Source organism: Poeciliopsis prolifica, unplaced genomic scaffold (assembly GCF_027474105.1).
Source record: "Poeciliopsis prolifica strain line A6 unplaced genomic scaffold, Auburn_PproV2 SCAFFOLD012, whole genome shotgun sequence".
In the NCBI taxonomy this organism is placed as follows: Eukaryota; Metazoa; Chordata; class Actinopteri; order Cyprinodontiformes; family Poeciliidae; genus Poeciliopsis; species Poeciliopsis prolifica.
Genome location: NW_026562387.1, coordinates 4401545 through 4425279, shown reverse-complemented (window position 1 = coordinate 4425279; position 23735 = coordinate 4401545). Strand labels below are relative to the sequence as shown.

The following is a 23735-nucleotide window of genomic DNA, read 5'->3' as shown; positions in this document are numbered from 1 at the left end:
GAAGAAAGCCCTGTTTTTCTGTTTTTTTTAAAAATTAGGATTCAAACACTATGAGAAAGCAGCCTACCTGTCTCAGGTACAACTTGAGCACATTGCTGATGTCATGGGGGTAGAGCTCAGACAGCTCCACCAGGTCTTTGCCGTTCTCAAACGCCTGGCACAGCTTCTCCACCCGGGACTTGGCACCATTCACGCGGTAAATCCCCTTCAGAGCACAAAAAAAAAAGAGAAGCTTTCAGCACAGGAAACTGCGATGGCCTTTTCCCGCTCTAGAATATCGACGGGCACCACAGAGAAAGGCCACGCAACCTGAAAACTGTTTGGTTAACTTTTAAATCGAGGCGTGTCGCGGCTCTGTAGGCAGGCTTTACGGTGGAACAACAATACCTTAATGTTGAGCGCCCTGTTCTCGATTTCAGATGTGCATTTCCGGATGATGAAGGGAATGCCGTCGGGAGTGTTTTTGGCCGCTTGCGTGAAGTCGATGCCGAACAGGTGAAGCCTGCCCTGGAGCTTCTTATGGCCACACTGGATGGCCAGCGTTTCCAGGCACTTCTTGTGACAGGCCAGCGAACACTGCAAACACAACATCGGGCAATTTAAGCAAAACAGAATAGAACAAAACAACTCAAAAGCAGACCACAGAGTTAAAGACAAAAAAAAAATAGTACGCCAAGCACATTTTCATACAAAAACACACCAAAATGCCAAAAGAAACATTCTTCCAGTGAAAAGGGAATACAGAACAGGAAGTGCGTAAATCTGCAGACACAAATAGCACTCCGAGAAATATTTCCTGGGAACTTCAGATTAGGCCAAGACGTCCTTGTGACCAGCAGTATGGGACTCCCAACATGCTGCCACAGGAAAACTTATGCCAGCTTCCTGTCAATATGTCAACCGGCATTACATAATCTATCTTTTTCCAGTGACTCCTTTATTTGCCTTGCTCAGTGTATCCAATAAATATGGACAGAAACTTGATCTAAAGTCAACAGAAGAGGGAGGCTGCATAGGGATGATGGAGTGGACTCTTCAGAAGACAAACAAAGCCTCTTCAGTTTCCTGATGCCTGATCCCCCTTAGTTTGGCCTCTGAGGAGCGAATGTGACCATTTTCAACTTTTTTCCTTTTATTCTCCCTCATTCAAGCATTGTGAGTAAGGGGGGTAGAAGTGACACTTTTCGTTTTTCTTTTTCCTTCGGTTTTTGTATGAAATTTTTGCTCCCGTGGGTGATAAAGAAGCTGTTGTGGGACTTTGGCAGGCTTTTGCTTGACGTTTGAATGCAGTGAGCTGGAGTTACTAAAAAGCTCTGAACACTAAAGGTTTTGGCCTGGATCAGGTTTCTCGTTCTGTTCATTAAAAAAACCCCAAAAAGAATCAAATAAAGCGAGGAATGCGAGTTTTACCTCCTCACACTCGGCTCCGTGAAACACCACCAGGCTGTCGCATTCTCTGCATTTGGAGGGCGCGCGGAGCTTCCTGAGCCGGTGGGTCTGAGCGGCTTTGGACATCTGGGTGTTTCTGAAGGGCCCTGGGGAGCTGGCCGTTTCTATCATTATCTCACTTAAACCTGCCAGTGAGAAGAAGGGGAAAGTAAGCTTTAAACATGATTGCAGTGAGGAACAGATTAGGGAAAAGTAAATAAATAGATAAATCACACAGCAAGGGTAAAATTACTCCAAATGACCAGGAAGTAGTTAAGTTCTGGTTCGACTCACCGTTATCCAGCGGAGAGGGAGGTTCTCGATCGTCCAGGTCATCAGCAGATGACATGGTTCCCGTAGAGGGAGTCCTTGGCAACCTTCTCTTGAAATCCCCTGAACAACAAGCCAGAACACACACATTAGGCCACATCTTATGCGTTCCAGGTGTCAGATTCCTAAACGTGGAAGCTGATTGTTAGTGATTACCATCCACAGTGGCTGATTAATGGTCACCTAAAGGATCGTTTTATTAACTCTGCTTTGCTTCTGAAGAGCCTGATGAGGGGGCTAATCGGGAATAAATTTGCACATTGTTCACATTTTCACTATGGTCAATGGGGCGGCACAAATCCTCAATAATCTGTAACCGGTGGTTATGCAAACGGTGGACCAACTTCCGCCAATCAGGAGAGGTTATTTCTGCCCAAATAGTTTTATTTTGATCTTAAGTGACAAACAAAGGCTGCATAGAAAAAGAAAAAAAAATAAATAAAGGATCATGATTCTTTTTATGCATGTTTTCTCAGTAAAACCTTTCACTGCAACTACAGTTGCAAGACTTTTAGGGTGTGTGTCCACCAGCTTTAATCTTTAATAATCTACATTATTTTGAAGATAAAAACATAAAAATTTGTGTTTTAAGAAAAACTGAAAATGATCCTTTCTCAATTGTTCCCTCATTTGTGTTGCCCTGACACAAAACCCCCAATCAGGAACAATGAAGTTTGTGATGTAAATGTGACAAAAAGTGACATGAAGCACCAGTACACCTCAAGTACATGGAAAACAAGCAACATGGAAAACATAAGACCCACTCAACACAACCTTTTTATGTTGGTATGCAGAGTTGCATAACATTCACAGTTTGTTGTTGCCAAGCCTCCTGATTGTGAGAGAACATGCCAGCAACGTTGGGTGAACATCAAGATCACTCAAACAAAAATGTCAGACGCCCCGGGGCAATTAAAAAACCCACAATGGGCAGATATCTTCTGTTTCTGGCTGCCGTTCTTTGGAAAAACAATTTTCTCTCAAGCCTTTCAAAATAATAAACCGTGCGACAGCAAGTCATTTAAATATAAAATCATGGTGTAACATGCATGTTGTGAGCTCAGACAACACTGGGTGGGGAAGGAATGGAATGGTGCAAATCCGTAAGTCTAATACCTGGACTTGCAGTGGGCGAGTCCATGGAGCGCGATTCGCTGCTCCCTCCGGCGCTTTCCGAGTCGCTGCACATCCCACCGCCCTGACTGGCTGAACCCCACGGGCGGAAGGGACCCTGAATTCGAAGTGCTACGAAAGAAAGAAGAATCCAAACATGAATAAAAAAAACGTTTGCACCTGTCTGCCTTCATAAACACTTTACAACAAATGAAGTGGAATTTCTCAATATTTATAGTAAACGTTGGGAGTTTGTTAATTACCGACACTCATATCTGCAAAGGTCGTCCTGTACTTTCTGCCACTGAAAGAACAGCTCTGATTCAGAACGTCATCAAAAAGATGTATGAGAGTTACGCATTACATTTAAGACTTTTGAAGACCATTATCAGTAACATTTAAGACCTATATTACGACAAAGATGTAAAAAAGAAAAGCAAGTTTCGCCTACCAAGGAGGCAAAACTGTAAAATTTCTGGGGCCTTTTGTGGCTCTTGGCAACAACTTCCTGCTTCTCATATCCATATGACTCTCTAGCTGGAAGCTAAAGGCTTGTTTCTTTGCTTGTTAGCTAGCAAGCAAGCATTAGCAGCCTGTTACTGATGGTCTCACCTGCCTTCAGTCACAGAACACATTGAGTGAAAACGTCAATGCAAGACAACGCAAACTTTTGCCTGAAAAAACGTATAATCTGTGAGATTAAAAAGTTCTGCCATGATGAAATTTAAGACCTGTGATTAGAATATTGAAAGGCAACTTACATTTTATTTAGCAAATCTAAGACATTTTAAAGCCCAAATTTTATAAAAATGAATTTGAGAGTTTTTAAGTAGGCATGGACACCCTGGTTGAATACAATAAATGGTCAAATGTAAAACCATTGTAGCATTGAGCGATAGCATTTTTAAATATCTTGTAAAACCATATTGTAGGCTGTTTGCATTAGTTGCATTATGTGTTAATATGTGGATATAATTATACAATGAAGGAATTCAGTGTGGTCAAGTAAGGTCTGCTGATGAAAACGGTTTTGAGCCCAATTATCAAAGAGTCATATCAAAACAGAGAGTAAGCTGCTAACTACTCCAGATTTTAAAAATGTAGTCCAATTAATATAAGTATCACTTATTTTACAAAAATTATATCTTAAATGTATGCATTTGGGATATTTCAGGAATATTTGAAATGTTACAAATCAGCAATATGGGAAAACACTATTTACATAAAAAATGTCAGAATTAATAAAAATTGTGTAAGTACAAAGAGTGCTAAAATGAGATTACAAGCTTGTAATTTAAGCAGAATGACTTTATTTTGGCAATCTTTATAAACATTAAAAACTGGAGAGAAAACGAAAAATTTATTTTTGCCAGTAATGTCGTAATTATAAAGGAAAGGCTTCACAAACAAAAAAATGAAACTCCTAGGTTCTGGCTCAAATTGCACAGTTTTCCTCCATGTTTTTCCCTAAAAATGTCAAATTAACCCACTGAAGCAAACCTACCTTGTATATCAGTGCCACCATTGGAGCGTCTCTCAGCAATCTTGGCATGGTAGGTGTGGCTATGACCATCCAGGTCTTCTCCACCCATCACGTCGGAGGTGACGGATGTCTGCGACAGGTTGCTGTGGGAGGAGTGGCTCCCACTCAGTGAGCGCTTGTTTGAAGGCAACCTGAGACACAAAAAAGGAAGGAAATGATCAAAAACTCAGAACTGAAATGCTGAATTATAATTTAATTAATGTATGCAAGCATCAAGCTGCTGATTATGCTAGTAAATTCTATAAGTGGTGACAGGATCCCTGATTAAACCTGATATTATGAGATCAGGACATCAAACACAAGTAAACTACTGGATAATGATGACTAAATGACTCCTGCACAACAACAAATGATGCTCTCCATTGTTAACCAAAAGTATCCCACAGTACACCAGTAAGTAGGTCAATGCTCTATATTTAAGCTTTTGGGGAGCAGTGTTGTGGGTGAATGCAAGCGTGGGTGTGTGTCTGCGCCAAAGTTTCATTTCCTCTCTCCCAAGCTGAACTCTTTTGATCAGAGGGATCAGAGTCGGGGGGGCTGGGAGAAAACTAAGTGAGAACAAAGCACTCTCTTATTCCCATCTGTCTGGTATGTGCATGGGTGTGTGAGAGAGATCACAAACCGGTGTCAACAATACCCCTTTCTGATTTTTTTTTTTTTGGTAGCTTTTCCCCTTGAAAACACTTAAGAGAAATGACCAAAGTCAATTACCCAAATTAGCAGGACAGCTAATCTTAGCAAAGTGGGAGCTGAAAATGATAGAAGTTGAGCTGAACTGACAGGAAGCTGCTCCGACCGCAATCGTTTCCACAGGAAGCAGCCCACCGTCCCAATTGCATTACTTTTCCAAAACAATCTCTGCGAGGTCCGGCGTGTATTTATCACACAGGGTATGAAGACACGCCCAGCTGATGGGACCAAAATTACATCCCGAAATTTGTAGGACTCACTTGTTTTTAGGAAAAGAATTGAACACATTGTAGGGAGACAATTAACTTCTATCCAGTAATGTCTGCATACAAAAAATACTTGCATTTTTCATTTCAGATCAAATAAAAACCTTTGTAAACACAAAACTCCATAAGTGGCATACTTTTTTCAAAAACAGCATTTTTTAAAATCAATTTATTAAGCAGTTCTTCCAAAAGTAATAACAAATCAGCCCAAGACTGCATGTTGATACAGATGCATCCTGCGCAACCAATGATCAAATAATCTTGAATGTTACTGCGGATATGTAATAAAATGTTTATATTATTTTAAAAACGAAATTATTTATTTATTTATTTTCATCTCTTAATATAGTTCTATTCTTCTAAACAAAAAAAAAAGGTTTGAATAATGAAAATTTAAAAAAAGTTAGCAAAATGTACCAATTTTTTAAATCTGATTAATCGATAACTAAAACAATATTGTGCAGCAGCTCTGTTGGAAGCTATAATCTGTGATTCATTCATCTCACCAGGAGTTGGAGGTGACGGGCGAATCCATCGAGTGCGACTCCATTCGGGGTCCGTTGGTCGGCAGGTTCCGGACGAACTCGATGTAACGCTGGCCCGGCTCGTACTGCTTGGCGTTCTCGCACAGGCTCTGGTGGTTGACGGGTAAAGACACAACCTGGGCCTGCTGCAGCTGGAACCAGTTGACGGTCACCTGCAACGGTGAAATCGTATGCAGCTTGGTCTCTTCGTTTCATCTGCGCCTCATGGTGAACGTTACAGACGTGAACTTACGGCCTTGAGGGTCAGGTCGCACTGGGAGACCATTTCTCTGATCTGAGTGATGATCTCGCTCTTGGTGTTGGCCAGGTCCACTCTCTTCACGCTCACGTCGATCTGGCAAGCTTTGCAGTGCTCCCTGGCCTCCTCGGCCTGACAAAATGAGAATCCAAAACAACTTAAACATGGGGATAGATGGAAGGAAGAAAATAATTGTAAAAAAACTGGAGGATGCGTTCTACCTTCTGCAGGGCCTCCTCCTCCAGCCTGCGCCTCTTTTCCAGCTGCTTGGCTGCAGCTGCGCCTCCTCCTCCCGCAGTCTGCTCCTCCTCCAGGCGGCTGGTGCTCACCTTGGCCTTCTCGTACTCTTCCTGCCGCTGGGCCTGCAGCAGCCGGGCCTTCCTCAGAGCGCTATCTGACTCTTGCTAGAGACAAAAATAGAAAGAAAAAGAAAGGTAATTAACGGGCAGAAACATCACTGAGAAATTACTTCACTAAACAACAGAGACACAAATCTTTCAGTGTCTTCCGGTCTGATTTTTAATTCAGAAATGAGTTTTCCTATTTTAATGGTTTACTGTTTAAATGACAAGAGGAAAAGACTACAAACGAATAGGACTTTTATTTAAAAAACTGAATTCCGTCAGTGCATATTTAGACAAAATTGGGATTTGTGCATCAAATTTTGTAACTTTAAATACCAGCATCAGGTTAACTTAGCTGCCTTGTTCTTAAATCTAAAAAAATATTTAAAAAAAATATTGAAAATGCATGAGGTGGGTGAATGGCAAAGATGCATTTCAAAAGTAATTTTTTTAGCAATTTGAGCCTCTTCAGAATTCACAGCATGAGAAATTGTGATTCTCTATAGAATCAATTTTAATAAAATAAACAAGCACAGTTATGTTTAAACATCACACTTATGTGTGTATATTTTATCAATTTTATATTGCTTAAGATTATATTTGTATTTCAATGACAATTTCCCCTTAAGCATCAGAAAGGAACATTCTTTTCTATTCTGAATTAACTTTGCTAAGCAGAACTGACCACTCACCATTTTCTTTTGCTCTCTCTGCCACTGCTCTTTGACCTCTCTCCGCAGTTTGTCCAGCTCATTCTTTCTACCCAGCAGAGGCTGAAAACAAAGACACACCGTCTTTAAGATTTCTTGTTTCAATCCTACTAATAAAAATAAAATGAAGCCGCAGTTAGTTTCATGGATTACCTGCACAAATTTGTTGCTTTGGAGTATTGCTGCGGTTTGAAGTACCAGCTGACTGTATTCGATGTCGTTTTTGAAAGCGGTCATGTACGTCTCACGGAACGGCATGAACTCCTGAGAGGCGGGAGGAAAAAATTCTGAAACGTCAGCACTTGCGATTAGTCTGATAAAGAAATAACCTGCGGCTTTTGTTTTCTCCTTTTCCTCACCTGCTGACTTGCGAGAGTCTTGGCAGTTTCGGCCATCTTGGCATAACTTTTGGCACACTCAACATCTGCGAGTAAAAGGAGAACATTTCCAGCTCGTTTCTGAACACTGCTTTTCTATTGTGCTGATTGATGGTACTTTACAGTCTGTCCTGTACAGTGCGAATGTGAGCTTTGTGTGTTCAGCTCAAAGCATTCATTAACTCGTCAAACAAACAAAAGATCTCACACTACAAACTCAAACCCTGAGATTAGGTAATATCGTCAAACAAACCTGTTTGTCTCTCATTCAGAATCTCTTTAAAACTTTTTGTTTGGACTTAAAACCAGTGATGAAGCTGAACGAACAGTGGTGACTATAGCAAAATCTTGGAACTGGAGTTCATTTAGCACAACAGAAAAAAACGAATGAAAACACAACAAGGCTGGAAATATAATTAAGCAAACACTGAACCAACAATGAAGCTTTTTCTGACAGATTTCGCATTTCCTTTGACTTCATTTAAATGTGAGGTTTAAATAAAGGTATTGCACATTTTAGCAACAAGACAGTTTAAAGTGCTTCATACCGTAAAAACATGATACGGTAACCAATTATAAAGCAAGTAGTAATGCATATGTCAAATGTCATCTTCAAAATCATCAAGCAGCTACTATGAATCAAAGGAAGCTGTAAACAGGAGGATTTTTAGTCAGTGTTTCAGCTGTTTTGCAGTTTTCAGAATATTTGTTCCAAATTTGTGGTGCATAGAAACTGAATGCTGCTTCCCCTTGTTTGGTTCTGGTTCAGGGCAGACCAGAACCAAAAGACCTGATTGGTCTGGAAGATTGATACAACATCAGCAGATCTACAATGTATTGTGGTACTTAGCCGTTCAGTGATTTATAAACTAGCAAAAGTATTTTAAAGTCTATTCTCTGAGCTACAGGGAGCTGGTGGAAGGACTGTCGAAACTTTACTGAAGAGCATTAGCCTTTCAATTCTGGAAATGTTTCTCAGATGATAGAAGCCCAACTTTGTTCCTGTCTTTATGTGGCTCTAAAGGTTCAAGTCCGAGTCCATCGCTACATAATCTAGCTGTTATAAATGAAGCTTAGCGTTGACTTTATGTCGTTCCTCTTTGGGTTCAAAAGTTACATTTTCAGTGCGGTTTCTGTTTAGCGGGAGAATGTTGTGGCACATCCATGCATTTATGTGATCTAACCATCTGTTCAGTGCATGGATGGGTTCAGGATCACCTGGTGACATCATAATGTAGAGCGGGGCATCATCTGCATAGCTATGAAGTAAAACTCCTCACCGATAATAAAAAACAGTGAATTTTCACTCTCATTTCTGCAGTAACAACTTCAACAAAGAAAAAAAGTGTGTTTTGAATTTTGGCCCCTTGTACAAATGAGTTTGACATCCCTGACCTAAGCCTTTAAAAGAACAATTGGAAATATACAAGTGGTCCAACTCACCCACACTGATCCTCTTTTCCACCCATGCCAGGAGTTCCTTGGTATACTTGGACCACGCCTTGGCATAGAGCAGCACGGACTCCACTCCGCTGTCCTGCCGCTGCAGCGTCCTGTCCACCTCTTCAGGCCGAATCGGTGGAGATGGCCCTGTGGTAGCGAAGGAAATGCAACAAAAAGCTTTGTAAGAGGTGCCCTCCTCCATGACTGATGGAGGCTCTACAAACTGGAACCTGCTGGATGTGCCACGTGCACGATCACAACAATCGCGTCCAGGAAAAGCTCAGTCTGACCTTGACTACGAGCAATATGGGCTAATACCATCAAGGCTAACCAACAGGGACAGCACAAGTATTATGTCAGTAAGGTGATTGCTTATTACCTACTTAATCCTTCAGACAAAGCAGGCAGTGTAAAAAAAGATGCATAAAAAGTAGCTCCAGAAAATAAAAAGCAGAAACAAGAGCTCCACCTATGTCATTTATGTGCAAGGTTGTTTTTTTTTTCCTTCTTGCCTCTCAGTGTGAGAAGATTAGTTTTCATCCAGACCCTTTCACACAGCAGGCGCAGAGTACAGTAGCCGTGTGTTCAATCCGTCTTACCTGGCGGATCATCTTTCTCAGGACCGGATCCTCCAGATTCCACAGAAAGGTTCTCAGAGGACTGAAAAACAGACAAAATGGCTTTCTAAAAAAATTATAATAATACAAAGCAGGGAGGAAAGGAAGTGCTTCCTCCTTGAAAAACAGAATGCAATGCAACATGCATTGTACAGTCCTTATCAGAGAGACAACTTCCTCCTCAAACCACTTTTACAGTAAAACATCCAGCAGGAAAACAACAATTTATCACCGGGGGAGGATGTTTAAGGCAACTGCGTCAGTCAATGAGGGCTTGGTTCACCTCTGAACTCTGAACTCTGCTGGCTAATCTTTCATATTCAGTTTCAGTAAGCTACATCCTGCTGTTAAAACTCCACTCAGAATAAACTGACATGAGCTATTTGTTTTCATTTTAGAAGCATTTCTAGAAGGCGATGACTTCTAACACAAAGCCACCTGTCTAACTTTCCTTACCCTGCTTCTCTTCGTCAGGGGGAGCCCCAACACTGATCCATTTTCTACATCTCCCATAAGGAAGTCAGACACTCTGGAAGAGAAAACAGAAAAATAAAAACAAAGATTAGGCGGGGAAATGGACGATAAAAATTTCTATATTAAAATTAGAGATGAACCGATCCACTTTTTGTTACAATAACTGAATCTACATTGGTTGCCCAACACTGACATCTTACTTACACATTGCCAAAGGTGAACGCCAAAGTGTCAATAGCGGTGTAGATCTCCCCAAAAAGCTTCTTCTTGTTCTCCTCGTTCACCTCATTGAAGTTCACTCCTGGTAACATGTAATAAAGAGAGACTGAGTCAAGTTTTGGCAGGATATTGAACTGATGAATGCTGTGTGCCTTCTTTGTTCAGAGGCATCAGCTCCACGGTATGATTCATCATCATCATCCTGTTAGTGATGTCACGGTGTACTCCTCAAGAACCTGAAATTCTTGGCAATCTGTTTACGTGCTGAGATTTGAAAAATCCAAAAATCACCCAGTTCCCTCCCCTCTGGAAGTGTCCAAAAACAACTTTGGCAGTTTGTAAAGATAAGCAGGGGACTGCGAGTGTGTATATTTTGCTGTAATCTGGCCAAGCAGTAGTTTCCTGCTGCAAGTCTAAACACGGTGATGACTGAGGACAGAATGAAGGTGGGGGAGGGAAAGCGGCGTAAATACGGCTGTAATCAGTCTCCACAATAAACTTCCTGTTCTGACTTAGAATAGAGAAAATAAACCCCTCTCTCCGAAAAAGATGGTCAAAAAGCAGAGAAAATGTGCAACAATAAAACAGTGATGTCACGGAGCGCTCTCTGCTACCTCCGTCGTTTCCTCGCTCCTTCCCTTCCACTGGAACAATGAAGATTTCTAGAGTTCAAAAGCCGAGAAAAGAGAAACCTTTGTGGGAAATCCATCGATAAATAGAGACATTCTTGTCTTTGATTTTTATTTTCTGTTTGCTTATTTTATTGGAATGTAATGTGACAGGAGAAAAACCTCCCATATCTCGATAGAATGTGGCTCTTAATACCTTCAATAATTTTGCCATCTAGTTTCATTCATGCCTGATGAAACTAATGTAACTCCACCTGTAAAGATCTCCAAATGAGACGAAGCATACTCCTTTGTATTTCCCAATTCTTTGCAGAAACCCCTTAAATTAAATGTAAAACAAAATACGACCCACCTTAACAAGATTTTCCAGGCCTCGTTCTAACCGTAATGAGCCTCACTGATTCCAGGAACAAGTCCTAAGTGTAAACGCTTCAGAAACTCCTTAAAAATCCCACGAATCCAAATCTTTTAAGGAACGTGAAGATGACAACAAAACAGATCCATTGAGGAAAAAAAGAAAAAGATGGTATTGTCTTTGAGTGGGCCACAGGTGACGGCTGAGGCAACAATGACTTGAACAGATTCCGCTGTCCTTGGGAAGCTTCTTGGCAATCCTGGAGCAGCTACTGTGGCCACCTCCAATGGAAAGGACACAACTCCTGAGTTGCTGAATGTCCCCCTCTCCTATCTCGCCCCAACCCCTCTCAACAGGACATCCTGAGGCTTGCTGGAATACAATGCCACTACTTGCTCAGGCCCCAACCAACGGTCCAAATGTGGAAGTTACATCATCTGGGAAAAATTGTATTGTTTGGATGGAAAACGCACAACACCGTCGAAGCAACTCGACAGCAGCAAAGACCTGTCTGACATTCAGCGACTGGAGATGGCTTTGGGGTCCCACAGAACTTAATGCCACGTCGAGGTAGAGTGGTAAACGACTTCAATCCAAGAATCATGGATTATTTTAATTCTGGACTTCATCTTTATGTTGAGTCAATTACTTTGTTATAAAGTCTAAATGAAATAAAATTTGATACAACTTCATCATATCTTTCTCTTTTTTTCCATCTTTCCTAATTTTATTCAAACTGAAAAGCTTTGAGATTTGGTTCTAAAATGTATTGACATGTGGACACTTGGTAAGTAGCATATTGTTACTAAGAGGACAACAGGGTGGGGCTGGGAGGACCAAGAAGTGAGCAATTCTGACCACCTAGTGGCAGAAGAGCCCCAGAATTAGTCATTAAAAGCTTTAATGTTTATTTTGCACGCAAGTTATTGTAGAAACCTACAATAACAAACACACCAGTTTGTGGTGTGTTGTTAATCAGGTCATTGGGAATAGCTTTTTCAAAACAGCTAAATTATGCAGTTCCTGCTCTCCCGTATCAAAATTACGTAATTTTCAGATTTTTAAAAAACTTATTTGTTTTGGATTTATTGCCCAAAACTAGGCTGCATTCAAAGATAAAAAACAGAAAATGATATGTTTATAACCACTCAAAAGTTTTATAGTCTTAATCAGATCCGTCAATTTTGTTTTAGTAAAGCATAGCAAAATCAATCATTATTTTGGGCTGAAGTCCCACATTGATCTTGGGAAATCTTTTTAAAGTTTCCTAACTATTCAAAAAAAAAAGTTACATTTATTTTTTTTTATCTAATAAATAGCTGTTTAAATGTAGAATTTAGCAGTAATATATGTTGTCTTAGTGAACACAGTTTTGGGAAAATATCAAGTTGTTGGTGAAGAAGGTGAGAGCAATCAGCTCCATATTCTCTTGTAGCCAGACTCTTATTTTGAAGTGAAAAAGGAAATAGTTCTCAAGTTGGTCTCTTAGATAATAGTCCACTAATGTTAATTGACCTGGCCACAAGTGTTACATAAGGACTGAGGAGGTACTTACCACTTTTTTGATTTTTTGATTAGACTCTGTAGAAATTTACTTACAGTTAATGTTTGCATCTGCCTTGGGCCTTCCTATGAGGACTGCACTTTGCACTTTATATGTTCAAAATCAAAAATACTTTGACTACACATGGAGTGGATGGTTTTACAGTAAAGCCTGGATTCTTTAAAACTTAGTTTGAGATTTCTAAAAATCTTTTCCGTTTCAGTATTTTAATGTTTTTAACAGTAAGAGCACCTTGGAGTTATCAGTATGGACATAAGGATTAATCAAACTTAGACTAGACTGTATGTTGTTACAACTTTACTCCATTTGTGAAAACAAAAAAGTTGGTTTGCCATAAATATTGCTGAAATTTTATCTCGTATCATAAAATTTTTTGTCACCTGAATGCATCACATTCAGGTGACAACTTGAATTATTAGGATAAATTCAAGTTCAATGTAAAACCCACCCAACTAGATCCAAAGGTTACAGAAAAGAGAACATTTTAGCGTAACCATATCTCAAAGCCTCCTGAAGGAGCTAATTGTTTTTTGAAAACAGTTTACAGACTCTTTAAGAAGCTTTGTTATTCTACTTGCAGGACACAGAAAATGTGTGTTCAGCAGAGTAGGCTGTCATGAGAGAAGGGAGGATCAGATACAGCAGAGACAGAAAACAGACCAGAGGAAGAGTGGAGGAGTGGCTGGCATGTTTCACAGGAAACTTGACAGCTCCACTGTGTTTACACTTTTTTTTTTTTTTTCAGGCAGAGCTGGCAAAAGCTCAGCATACCTTTCACCGTGGCGATCACCGTTCCAGCTTTGCTCAGGATGTCCACAGAGTTGAGGCTCTGGTGCTTCTTGATGATGGCCTTTAGGACTCGCAGCAACTCGCCGAGTCGCTCGTGGACCGCCTGATGGAGGGAGTCCTGATGCTCTGGAAGTCAGAAAGGAAGGCCCAATTAGTTCTACCTATGACTGCTTTACTTCAGGAAATCAGCTGTTACCATATGTTTTTACAACAACAATCATCCCTGGTTAAACAATTATTAGTAATCTGATATTGTTATCTGTATCGGAACAGATACTGAAAAAAGATCTACATCAGATATCGGTAACAATGTGCCCAATCCATAAGAGCGAATCTATTCAGTCCAATTCTATGCTTTGTGCCCTGACAGACGTTATGTTTATTTTATGTTAGATTTGATTTCCTAATTGCACTTTCTGAGCTATTTGAAATAAGGTTTGTTGCAGATTACTTGTACCTGTTTGATCAAGGCAGCCAACCTATTGTTTTTGTCAGTTTCAGTTTCTTTATTATTTCACTCACTGTGATTTAAAATCTCAAGGTCAGAAATAAAATCAAAGTTGTATACCATAAACTATCAGAAAAACCAATAGGATTTAATAAACTATGGTCACATTGGTGATGGACAGCGTAACCTCAGACACCAGCCAATCAGTCATAGCACCGTCTATAAAGCAAAACCATCTAAGCCAACTGCTTAATGTGTTGTATTTCTAATTAATTACAGGTTACATGCTCAGATAATTATACAGAAAATGGCATTTCAGGCATCCAGGTATACACAAATTTCAGAGTGAGTCGTCAGACCCATTTACAAAAGGACAAAATGCACTTTGTTATCAAGCAACCTTGAAATTCTATTGGCATGCTTTAGGGTTCATAAAACGGAGCATGTCAATGAGTCAGAAAACGATAAAGAATTACAGGTTGGTGAAGTCTTGTTGAGGACAACAAGATGGTTAAAAGCAGAGACGCCTCCTATCTATCAACCAAATGTAATTGTCACTGTGGCCCAGAAGCTCTGCAGTACTAGACCGTAAACATGTTGAACACACAGGCAGCCGGACACGTTGTTGTCATCTGATACTTTAAACACAATGCACGCTGTAATTATCTACGTCAGGTGTTTAAATGACTGGTTGCTTCTTAGTCACACCTCACTGGAAATGGATGCAGACTGTTTCCAGGCAGTATAAAAAAAAGAAAAGAAAAAAAAAAAAGCCACATTTTGTGCTGACGATCGGCCCCGGATTAACCATCATGGAAAGAGGGATCAGAAAGACTTTAGCCATCTCCCGGTTTTGCCTTTTATTCGAGAGCCCTCTTTTGCCCCCCACAGAGTGAGACAAACACTGCTGCCAGACGACCAAAAGCTGCTGGGCTCTTTGGGGCCGCCGTGACAATGCTGGTTGCTGATGGGACTGATAAGTTAACGCCAACCAACAGACAGGTAACGTGTGATCAAAACTCACCAACTGTAGTAAACATCCATGGTTGCTTGAGAGGAGAGATGGCACAATACAATCATCGCTGGACTTCCTACATAGATTACGTTCTACCATTAGACCATACACTCTGAACTGTCTTTGCTTCTACTGTATTATTATTATTAGGATTGAATTATTGGATATTAATAGAATGGCTATGAAACAAATCTGGTCTGGATTCCTAACCGTGGGCCTTTTTTGTAATTCACCAATAACAGTGATAGCAAAGACAGGTTAAAAAGTCTCTTTGGTGAAATGCGTGGAAGCACAATAGCAATATAGTGTGGTTAGTGTACGAACGCTTAGGGAGACTGATGTCAAGAGTCTTTTTTGTCTTTTTGAATTTACCGGAACGCCGTCTTTACTGCTCTACATGCCAACAACTTCAGCAAAAAAAGTCACAAGTCAAAATGATTTTAAATATACTTTCTTTTTTTTTATGTTTGCCTTTGTTAAAGATTTCATAGTTGGTAAATGGGTGTTGTTTATGTCTTCCAAAAACATAATTACTTTGGCATATTTTCAAATTTTCTGCCAACTTTAAACATTTTTTAACTCGTAAACACAGTGGGCCGCTGGATGACTGCCTCAGTGCCCCACTACAGGGCTTTGCAAGTTTTCTGATGGTTTTTGTCATGAATGTGCCATAATTGAAAAATATTTAATAACGTAATTAAGCTAATTAAGGCAAAAACGTAAAAGGGACATACGAGAGATTCTTCAAAGACCAACCACTAGCACCATCTATTAGCATAAAAGTTAGCAGCTTCTTGCCAACATAACTTAGTCCAAACCAGCTGTACACCATGATGCTTTCAAACGTCTCTCCACAGGACCTGTAAAGTCCCATCTTTCACCATAGCAACCGTGCTCATTTATCTTCATCATTTGCCAAGTACAGATCCAACCAGTACAGAGAACCTGGTGTGTTTTTCATTATATCAGCCTTTTGTGCTTTTGTCTTAGAGCTGCATGAGGTAGGAAACATGCCAGTGTGCTTTTCATAAAACTATGCATCAACATGAGATTACTTATTTTGACATAATCTATGCAGAAATTTTCACTGGACTCTTTCACCACAGAAACAGGGAACACCAATAAAATTTTGTTTGGGAAACACAAGCTAAAACCACAATGACTTTGAAAAAGGGCAAAGTTTATCACAAGCACCTCTAACTTGTGCAAAATTTTCTAGATAATTTATAGTCCCATTTTTTTGTGGATACATCCCAAATTGCAATTTGTGTAAAGTTTAGACTTTATATGGAGCCACTCTTGAGTTTTTTGAGCAGTTGGTTGGAGCACACAAAGCTAAAAATTGTCCAAATTTAGTCACCTGTCTATTTTTCAGTGCATCTCTACAACAAGGCAACGCCTTAATCGTCTGTCCGGCAAACTGAAAGTCCTGAAGGCATCAAGCAATACATTTATTGAAAGCAAACATAAACTATAACTTCCTCAAATAGACTTCAAATGAAGGGTCTTCATTTGTCAATCTCCAAGCGCTCCACTTCTCAATGGTGGCCTGTTGCCTGTTTTTTTTTTTTATCCTAAAAGGGAGCTAATTAGCAAGACATTATAGCTGCATCCACCAGCCCAGCAGGGCACGGGATAATGTAAAGAGACTGATTACTTAACCCTTTTGCGACCACTCTGGATGTTACACAATGGGAGAACGGCTCGTACCCAGCAGGGAGAAACTGTTAAATGGAAATCTTAAAAGGTGGATTTGCTTTAGAAGAAGTACTCTGATTCACAAGGAGGGGAAATTAAGAAAACGAAAGAAATGTATATCAAGGGCTCCTGAACACACAAGGCAACATACTGCTAAGGTGATGTTCCGGTTTGTTGGGTTTTTTTCCAGGGAAATCTTTGGTTCCGCAGTGTCCAAGGCTGTCTGTTGTCCTAGAGCCAACAGTGAGCCTTGCTGCCTCATGGGCATGCCACATTTATGGACCAATAAATCACAACAGTTCTTCCTGCTCCTTGAGAAAAGAAGCTTTGGAGTTTTTTTTTTTTTTTTTTTTTTTTTTTGCTCCAAATGGAGTAGTCTCTAGAAGAAAAAAAAAAGAAAGTGCAAAACGAATCATTTGTGGGAGCATCAGAAATTGAACGAAGACTGGAAATTTGTGTGTTTTTTTGGGCTTGTGCTACCCCTGCGCACCCACCCCTCACATCCCAGCTTCATCTGCCGGTTAGGAGAGGAGAGACATTCCTTGGCATAATGAAGCCCTGGTGAATGAAGGCTACATGGGGATCAGACTCGGATTCTGATGAGAAGGAGGCCGCGGATCAGGAGCGCGGCTCTGAGCCTGCCAGCCCGCGCATTGCCAGGTTTTTACTTCATTAGCGTCATGGAAACCCAGCATTCCAGCCTCTTGTTTGGGAGCTGGGGCAGGAGTTGCGGGAGCAAAGGGTCAAGGTGGGGTGGTGTGCGTGTGTGTGGGGGGGATCCATAATGAAAACATTGTCAGATTGCTCACAATCGAGGTGACATCTCTGTACCAAAACACTGAGCAGATGCTTCAGCGGCCCGGCTTTCCAAAAATAATGTTGGCCCGTTTCATGTCATCCTTAACCCATATTTAAAGGGGTTACATATTAAATGCCCATAATTACAAGATATGGCAATAAAGGCTACATAAAAAAGATATAGTCCTGTAATATCCCATACTGTCTCCCACCTGCAAATGAGCTGAATGGGAGGTGGTCCTTTCGCTTTTTCACCTTTTCATGCAATTTTAGAGTTTGTTGATGAAAACTCAAGCAACAAAACATAAGTGGATGCCATAGGATGTTTCTGAATGATTTAAAGCAACTTTAATTCTACTGCTTAGAGATGGTTTGATTGGTTAAGGGTCATAATCTTTCATAATTCTCAAATGATTTGCACCAAAATCAGTGGAAACAAGGGGGCGATATGAATTCAACAGAAAATAAATTGGACCTAAATTTTTTTTATCGGCAATTGGTCAACAATGCAAACAGTTGGTTGATTACTTGACATGAACATTTAGTGACTGCTGGATGCCAAAATTATGGCAAAACCACATTTTGAATGCTCATCTTGGATGAATTTGTAACATTGTTCCTTCCTAAAGAGAACATTGATCAGCAATGGTAAAGTCTCCACAAAAACCAGTGATCTGAAATTATCTAAAAAAATTATAATAATAATCTGATCACTGTATTTCTAAAAGGTGTAGCAAAAGAAAACCAAATTACATAGCAGCGAAATAATAATAATAATAATAGTAATAAAAACTGTGTAAAGCATTAGTGTGCGAACATGAAGGGGGTCAAAGTACAGGCAACTGTCTGAGCCTGATGTTTATTTCCAAAGTGTCCATAGTTCATAGTTGGATTGACTTTTTTTTTCTTTTACAGTTTTATCTGAAGACTTGGTATAAAAAAAACCCCAGCATGTACTGATGTCATCCAGTAGCCATGAAAAGAAACATTTCAGTTCTTCACAAGTCAAGGCAATAAAAAGCGATGATTAACATTGTTGCAGCCTTTCTAAAAGGAAGGTATTCTTATTGTTTTAGTCCTTCACATGCATTGAGTTTATAACTGAACTGTTTGGTGTTCTTGGGTGGGCAGTGCAACATATTCCTGCACTTCTGTTGAGCAAAAAGCATCACGATTCATACATAAAACCAGCTGAGTTTGCTTGATGTACACCATATGTTACCAATCTCCATTTGGATACTTGCTATCAGTGACTCAGTTCTTCGACATTTAAAGCTTTTCATTTGGGCCTCGACTCAGAGTGACTGGGCAGCATTCCTCCCCTTGCAACTCTTGCAATAAATTATTGTAGGACTGATGTAAAATGCATTCTTCAAACCCACATTTTCTTGTGACCTCCCTGAAAAGATCCCCACCTGGACCGGGTCCAATCACGTAGGAGGAGAAACAGGACGCTGGACAGGAAAGCATTGACCGCCGTCATTTAAAAGCTTCATTTGTCCCCATCGATTTGACTACAGCTGGACATTCCTCGTACTCCTCAGACAAGTACCCTTATCCTTCATTCCCCTTAAAGGACAGTCATCGAAGGCACAACGAAAGGGCTCTTTTCAGCTCTTTGTCTTAGTGCGGCAACCAAATGCAACTCTGGTAATAATGACCTTTGTTCAAAAGTGATTCATTACAGCAGCCTGAGGGTGAAAAGCCACATTCTTTACCAAGTCATGTCTAAAACTGACCCCATTGTTTAAGTCTGAATTTTAGGTATTTGCAGCCCTTACGGTGGTCTTGACCAAAAAAAAAAGTCCACTTAACCTCTAATGCTTTGTCGGGTCACTGCAGATGAAGGGTCAAAATACGGCTTGGTATCCCCCCACCTCTCTCTCCCCAGCATATCTCCTGTGGTCAGCGGACCACTTACCCCCTTATCCCACTTATGAGGACAGACCACCGACGGTCCCCTCTGTGGATTAGCAGATTACATGCAGCTGGTAAAAGGCACGGGAACTTAGCCTTTGCAGACCTCTCCTGTCATACTGAAACATTCCCCTGGATCTTAAACCTTTGAAGCCATTTTTCCCCATGACTGCATACACAAAGAGTGAGAGAGACCCCTAGGCCAGACACACAGCACCTTCCACCGAGACAGGGGGGCTTTCTTGTCGCCACGCTGGAAGCAACTGCCTTCGTCAAGCTTGTTAGCTTTTATTCAGTCAATGCAAATGAGAAAATATGATCAATGACGGTTGCACTCTCAGACTTCAAACTTGACTAAGATATTTGTTTTGAAATGTTTCTCTCTCTCTCTCTCCCCTTCATTCCCCTCTTGTCATCAAGAGACAGGGAGCTTGTCTTTCTGAATGCATCACCCCCTCCATAACCATCACACGGACACCACCTCTACCGCCCACTGTTGATGCAAAGCTCTGAAAGCTGGCATTCCAGCTATGCTTTTCTTGAAGCATAGCTGGAATGCCCCCACCACCCCCACCTCCCCCTCACACACACATCCACACCGTGTAACCTCTTGTTGGCAGCCAAACTGTTCAGGCATTTGGCACAAGAGCTGATCCAAAAGTTGTGTCCAGCACCCATAGCGTAGGGAGTCTGTAGGACAGACACTTAAAGATGGAGGTGGCCTTTTTCCTGCACCTGTCAAGTGACAGTGCAGGGAGGTGAGTGGAGCATTTAGCTATAGCCATCATCCTAATCCTGAGACAATGCTGGCATAGCTGTCAAAGGAAAAACACCTTCAAGAAAACAGTTTGCGCTGTCCGTCACAAAAAAAAATTTACAGCAAAGGAGAGAAATCGGACAAACAAGTCAAACTGTTCTCAACCTAATGAAGATGGATAATGGGGGCAGAGTGAGCGCAAGGCTCCGCTTCACTCCTTCAATCAACAAGGTCATCATATTCAGTTTGTTGAGTGACAAGGTCGGCATCTCCTTGATGGTAGATGTATTTGAAGTAGGACTTTATAATGCTTAGAAGTGTTCAGCTACGTCTTGCTTGTAAGTCTTGTAATTTGGCAAATTCAACACCACAATGTGATCGCAATCTGAGTGTAGAAGACAGGACAGACTTGTCTTTTTTACCATAAGATCAAACACTGGCTCATACTAAAAAGCAGCTCTAACATTATCAAAGTATCTGCTGGCTATGTGTTCGTTGTATCTGAAACCTCAGACGAGCCAAAAAAAATTGTGATTTATTAATTATGGTGCTTTCTATTCAACCTATTTGAGAAAACAAACATGTAGAGCCACGTTGAGTCGCAGGTTGCCCTGAAGAAAGACTGGTGTTAGTGTAATCCCTCTGTTGGAAAACAACAAAGAGGCATTTTATAGTCTATTGATCAAGATAAAGGTAAATGAACTTTGAGTCAAAGTGTTTTAAATCATCTTATGCTACAAATTAGTAATTTCCTTGTTTGCAACAGATCAGGAATAAATGTAAGAAAGAAAAAAAGCAAAATGTCAAAGACAGAGTTCCTCAATGTATCAAAAGTTGTATGTCATTAGTATAACTGGTTATCTATCCAATAACATCTTCACTGGCCTTTCAATGAGTACCAAGCTTTAGTCAGTAAATGAGGCCGAGTAAGTCACACGTGAGCATGACCCATGTTCAGGAAGAGGAAAAAAGCACTACCACTTGGGGTGTAGTTTCTGCTGTCCTTTCAAAACAACAGAGACAGATAAGGGTGATAAAAATTATTCACCTTAACAACACGAGCAACCTACGAGACAGATGACAACTAATAGTAGTAAAGCTAAGAGTAGGGCTCTTTAAAACAGCTGTAAGAGTATTGGCTATTTTTCTGGTTTAAGTTAAAGCAGTTGTCCTGATATACATCTTTGTTTTAAGTTTGTGTTTAAGGATCATGACAGATAATTGCAGGAGACAAATGAAGCCACAACAGTTTATATTTGAATGTTTCAATCATTTTGTTTGAGTTAGCTCACATGCCGGAGGAGATTCTAAGTCCTCCAAGCGCAAACATTGTTCAGTTTTCATCTCTGCTGATTGCATTAATCAATATTTTGGACATTATAAAAAGGTTAGCAGTAAATCCCTCTTCACTAATGCTATTGAACTTTAATCCAAAGCATGAACAAGTTAAGGAGAGGCACCCTAAGCCTATGTGTAGGGTTGATTTGACATTTCTGTTTGTTTTAACCCAAAAGGTTAAAGGGGAAGCCCCTTCTGAGCACTTGATTAACTGGATGTCATTGCCTATTTGACTACAATATTGCTATTTAATCATTTTCACAGACATATGAGAACAGACACAAGCTTCTAGTGTGATCTCCCCAGACCCTCAATCAGCTGTAAACAGACAAGAAACACAAAATTTTTCCAACAATTCTCATCATCGTCAATCCCCAACTTCTCATAGGCAGTGTGGGAATCCTGAAGCTTGACCTTATAGAGTCACAGACGTTGACAGTCTCCTACAACAAAGCTGCTCCAGCAGAAAAAAAGGCAGCTATCATCATAAATCTCTAAGGAAAACAGAAGAAAAAAAAGGAAAGGTAGATGCACAGAGAAGGTTCTCCCATGGCACGAAAACATCTTTCAAACTTGCCAGGCGAGTTTAGCTTTATCACCTGTATTCTTCATGCTTTTATGACCCGCACAGTGCATCGTGTGTGTGTGGTCATGTCATGCTTTGTTTCTTCGGGCAGACGGGATAAATAGGTCCGCCATATGTCACAAGACCAATCGAGTTTAATCCCAGAAGGAAATTATCTGGTCCTTAAAAGGAGGATCACCCAGGACAATTAAGCTAATGTAACATATCCTTAAAGACTGCTTAATTAACATGAAGAGAGTTCAGCAGATCTGTGAGCGCATCGAGGCTCTCTGACTGCAACGCGATATTCAGCAAACAACAAAGGCTTGTGTGGTCTTGAACTCGGGACAATTTACAGTGACTTTAAGTTGGGGAGCAGTAAAAGAGCCATAAAAGGAACTTTTTTTGGGAGGCTGCAAAGCTTTTACAGTGGATCCCAGACCCAGTGGGATAGAGTGCCTAAAGTTAAACGACGCTTAGCCGCTGCCATTAAGAAAGTCTGGAAGGGTTTGTGAAAAGACCAGAGCAGAGGCTAATTTTAGGCTGGTATTTCGCGAGGGGTGATTTAGAATATTGCTCGCTGAAATGGCATCGAGGCTTTCTCAGAGGACCCAGACCAGAACTGCTTTCCCACAAGGCATTTGCATCAGCAGAGAATATTAACCCCACCTCCAAAAGGAGAGAACACACTCATTTTCCCACGAATCAAATGCATACCAAAAAGTAAAGGCAGACATCATGTAGGTTAAATGACATTTCACATCAGTGACCAACAGTTGTGCAAACATTTGGGCCGTTACTTGCTGATGGTATGGTACAGTATGTCATTGCACAAGTCTGCTGGAAACATACTAAGTAGGTGTGTGTTAATCATTAAAATCCTGAACGACAGCGTGTGTGCACAAAGAGAGCCGCTAAATCGCACACTGATTAACCGAGGACAGCTGTGAGTCAAAGTGAGTCACAGAGAAACACGTAAGAACTAAATCAGCACAAATTATCCAGCAACAGCAACAAAATATATGTATAGTATATAGTGTGCTGAAGGCATTCCTTGAAACAATGCGAAACGGAGATCAGCCTAAGCTGGGTTTAGTGAGGAAGGAAAAGAAAGTTTTCCAAGAACCAACTAATTTTTAGGACGTACTATACCCGAGTGCTGCCATTTCATAACCAGATGGAGATTTTAAAGTGCCGTCATACAAAGCACAAAAGGTGCAAAAGGTTGCTGCAAGAGAAAACTAATTTTTAGGGAGGCATGTTGTTTGGTCACACACGACATGAGTAGTTATAATTTGGAGAGAACTTCACTGCACGCGAAGGAGGCAGTCGAGCCAGTCGATTGAAGTTTGTTGAATAAGTGATGCATCTAAACCGTCACAGGCCGCTGGTCCTCCAGGAATAGAGTTTGACTCATGTCTTCTGCAATTTTCCTGCTCGGTTTGGAAATGTTGTTTAGAAATCACACTAATCTCTAACAGAAGAAGCTAAAGATAGCTTAAAATGTTCCCTGAGTGTTTTCTAA

At 40.6% G+C, this 23735-nt stretch overlaps 1 protein-coding gene across 2 annotated transcripts in view; it reads right to left on the bottom strand.

The window, feature by feature from the left end:
* The window catches only part of arhgap29a (Rho GTPase activating protein 29a), a 33822-nt gene that overhangs the window by 3425 nt on the left and 6662 nt on the right, over positions 1 to 23735 (bottom strand). Inside the window, exons 3-19 of one of the 2 annotated variants that reach the window (XM_055037233.1) lie at positions 13657 to 13800; positions 10323 to 10419; positions 10101 to 10173; positions 9627 to 9687; positions 9028 to 9174; positions 7567 to 7631; positions 7361 to 7471; positions 7190 to 7270; positions 6375 to 6557; positions 6148 to 6285; positions 5877 to 6067; positions 4376 to 4545; positions 2875 to 3003; positions 1723 to 1821; positions 1411 to 1574; positions 388 to 576; positions 68 to 205 (exon numbers count right to left, since the gene is read on the bottom strand). In XM_055037233.1, the coding sequence (XP_054893208.1) occupies positions 68 to 205; positions 388 to 576; positions 1411 to 1574; positions 1723 to 1821; positions 2875 to 3003; positions 4376 to 4545; positions 5877 to 6067; positions 6148 to 6285; positions 6375 to 6557; positions 7190 to 7270; positions 7361 to 7471; positions 7567 to 7631; positions 9028 to 9174; positions 9627 to 9687; positions 10101 to 10173; positions 10323 to 10419; positions 13657 to 13800 (2180 nt within the window). Of the gene's footprint in view, positions 1 to 67; positions 206 to 387; positions 577 to 1410; positions 1575 to 1722; positions 1822 to 2874; positions 3004 to 4375; positions 4546 to 5876; positions 6068 to 6147; positions 6286 to 6374; positions 6558 to 7189; positions 7271 to 7360; positions 7472 to 7566; positions 7632 to 9027; positions 9175 to 9626; positions 9688 to 10100; positions 10174 to 10322; positions 10420 to 11318; positions 11592 to 13656; positions 13801 to 23735 lie in introns of those variants that run through there. The other variant, XM_055037234.1, reaches the window with a different exon arrangement.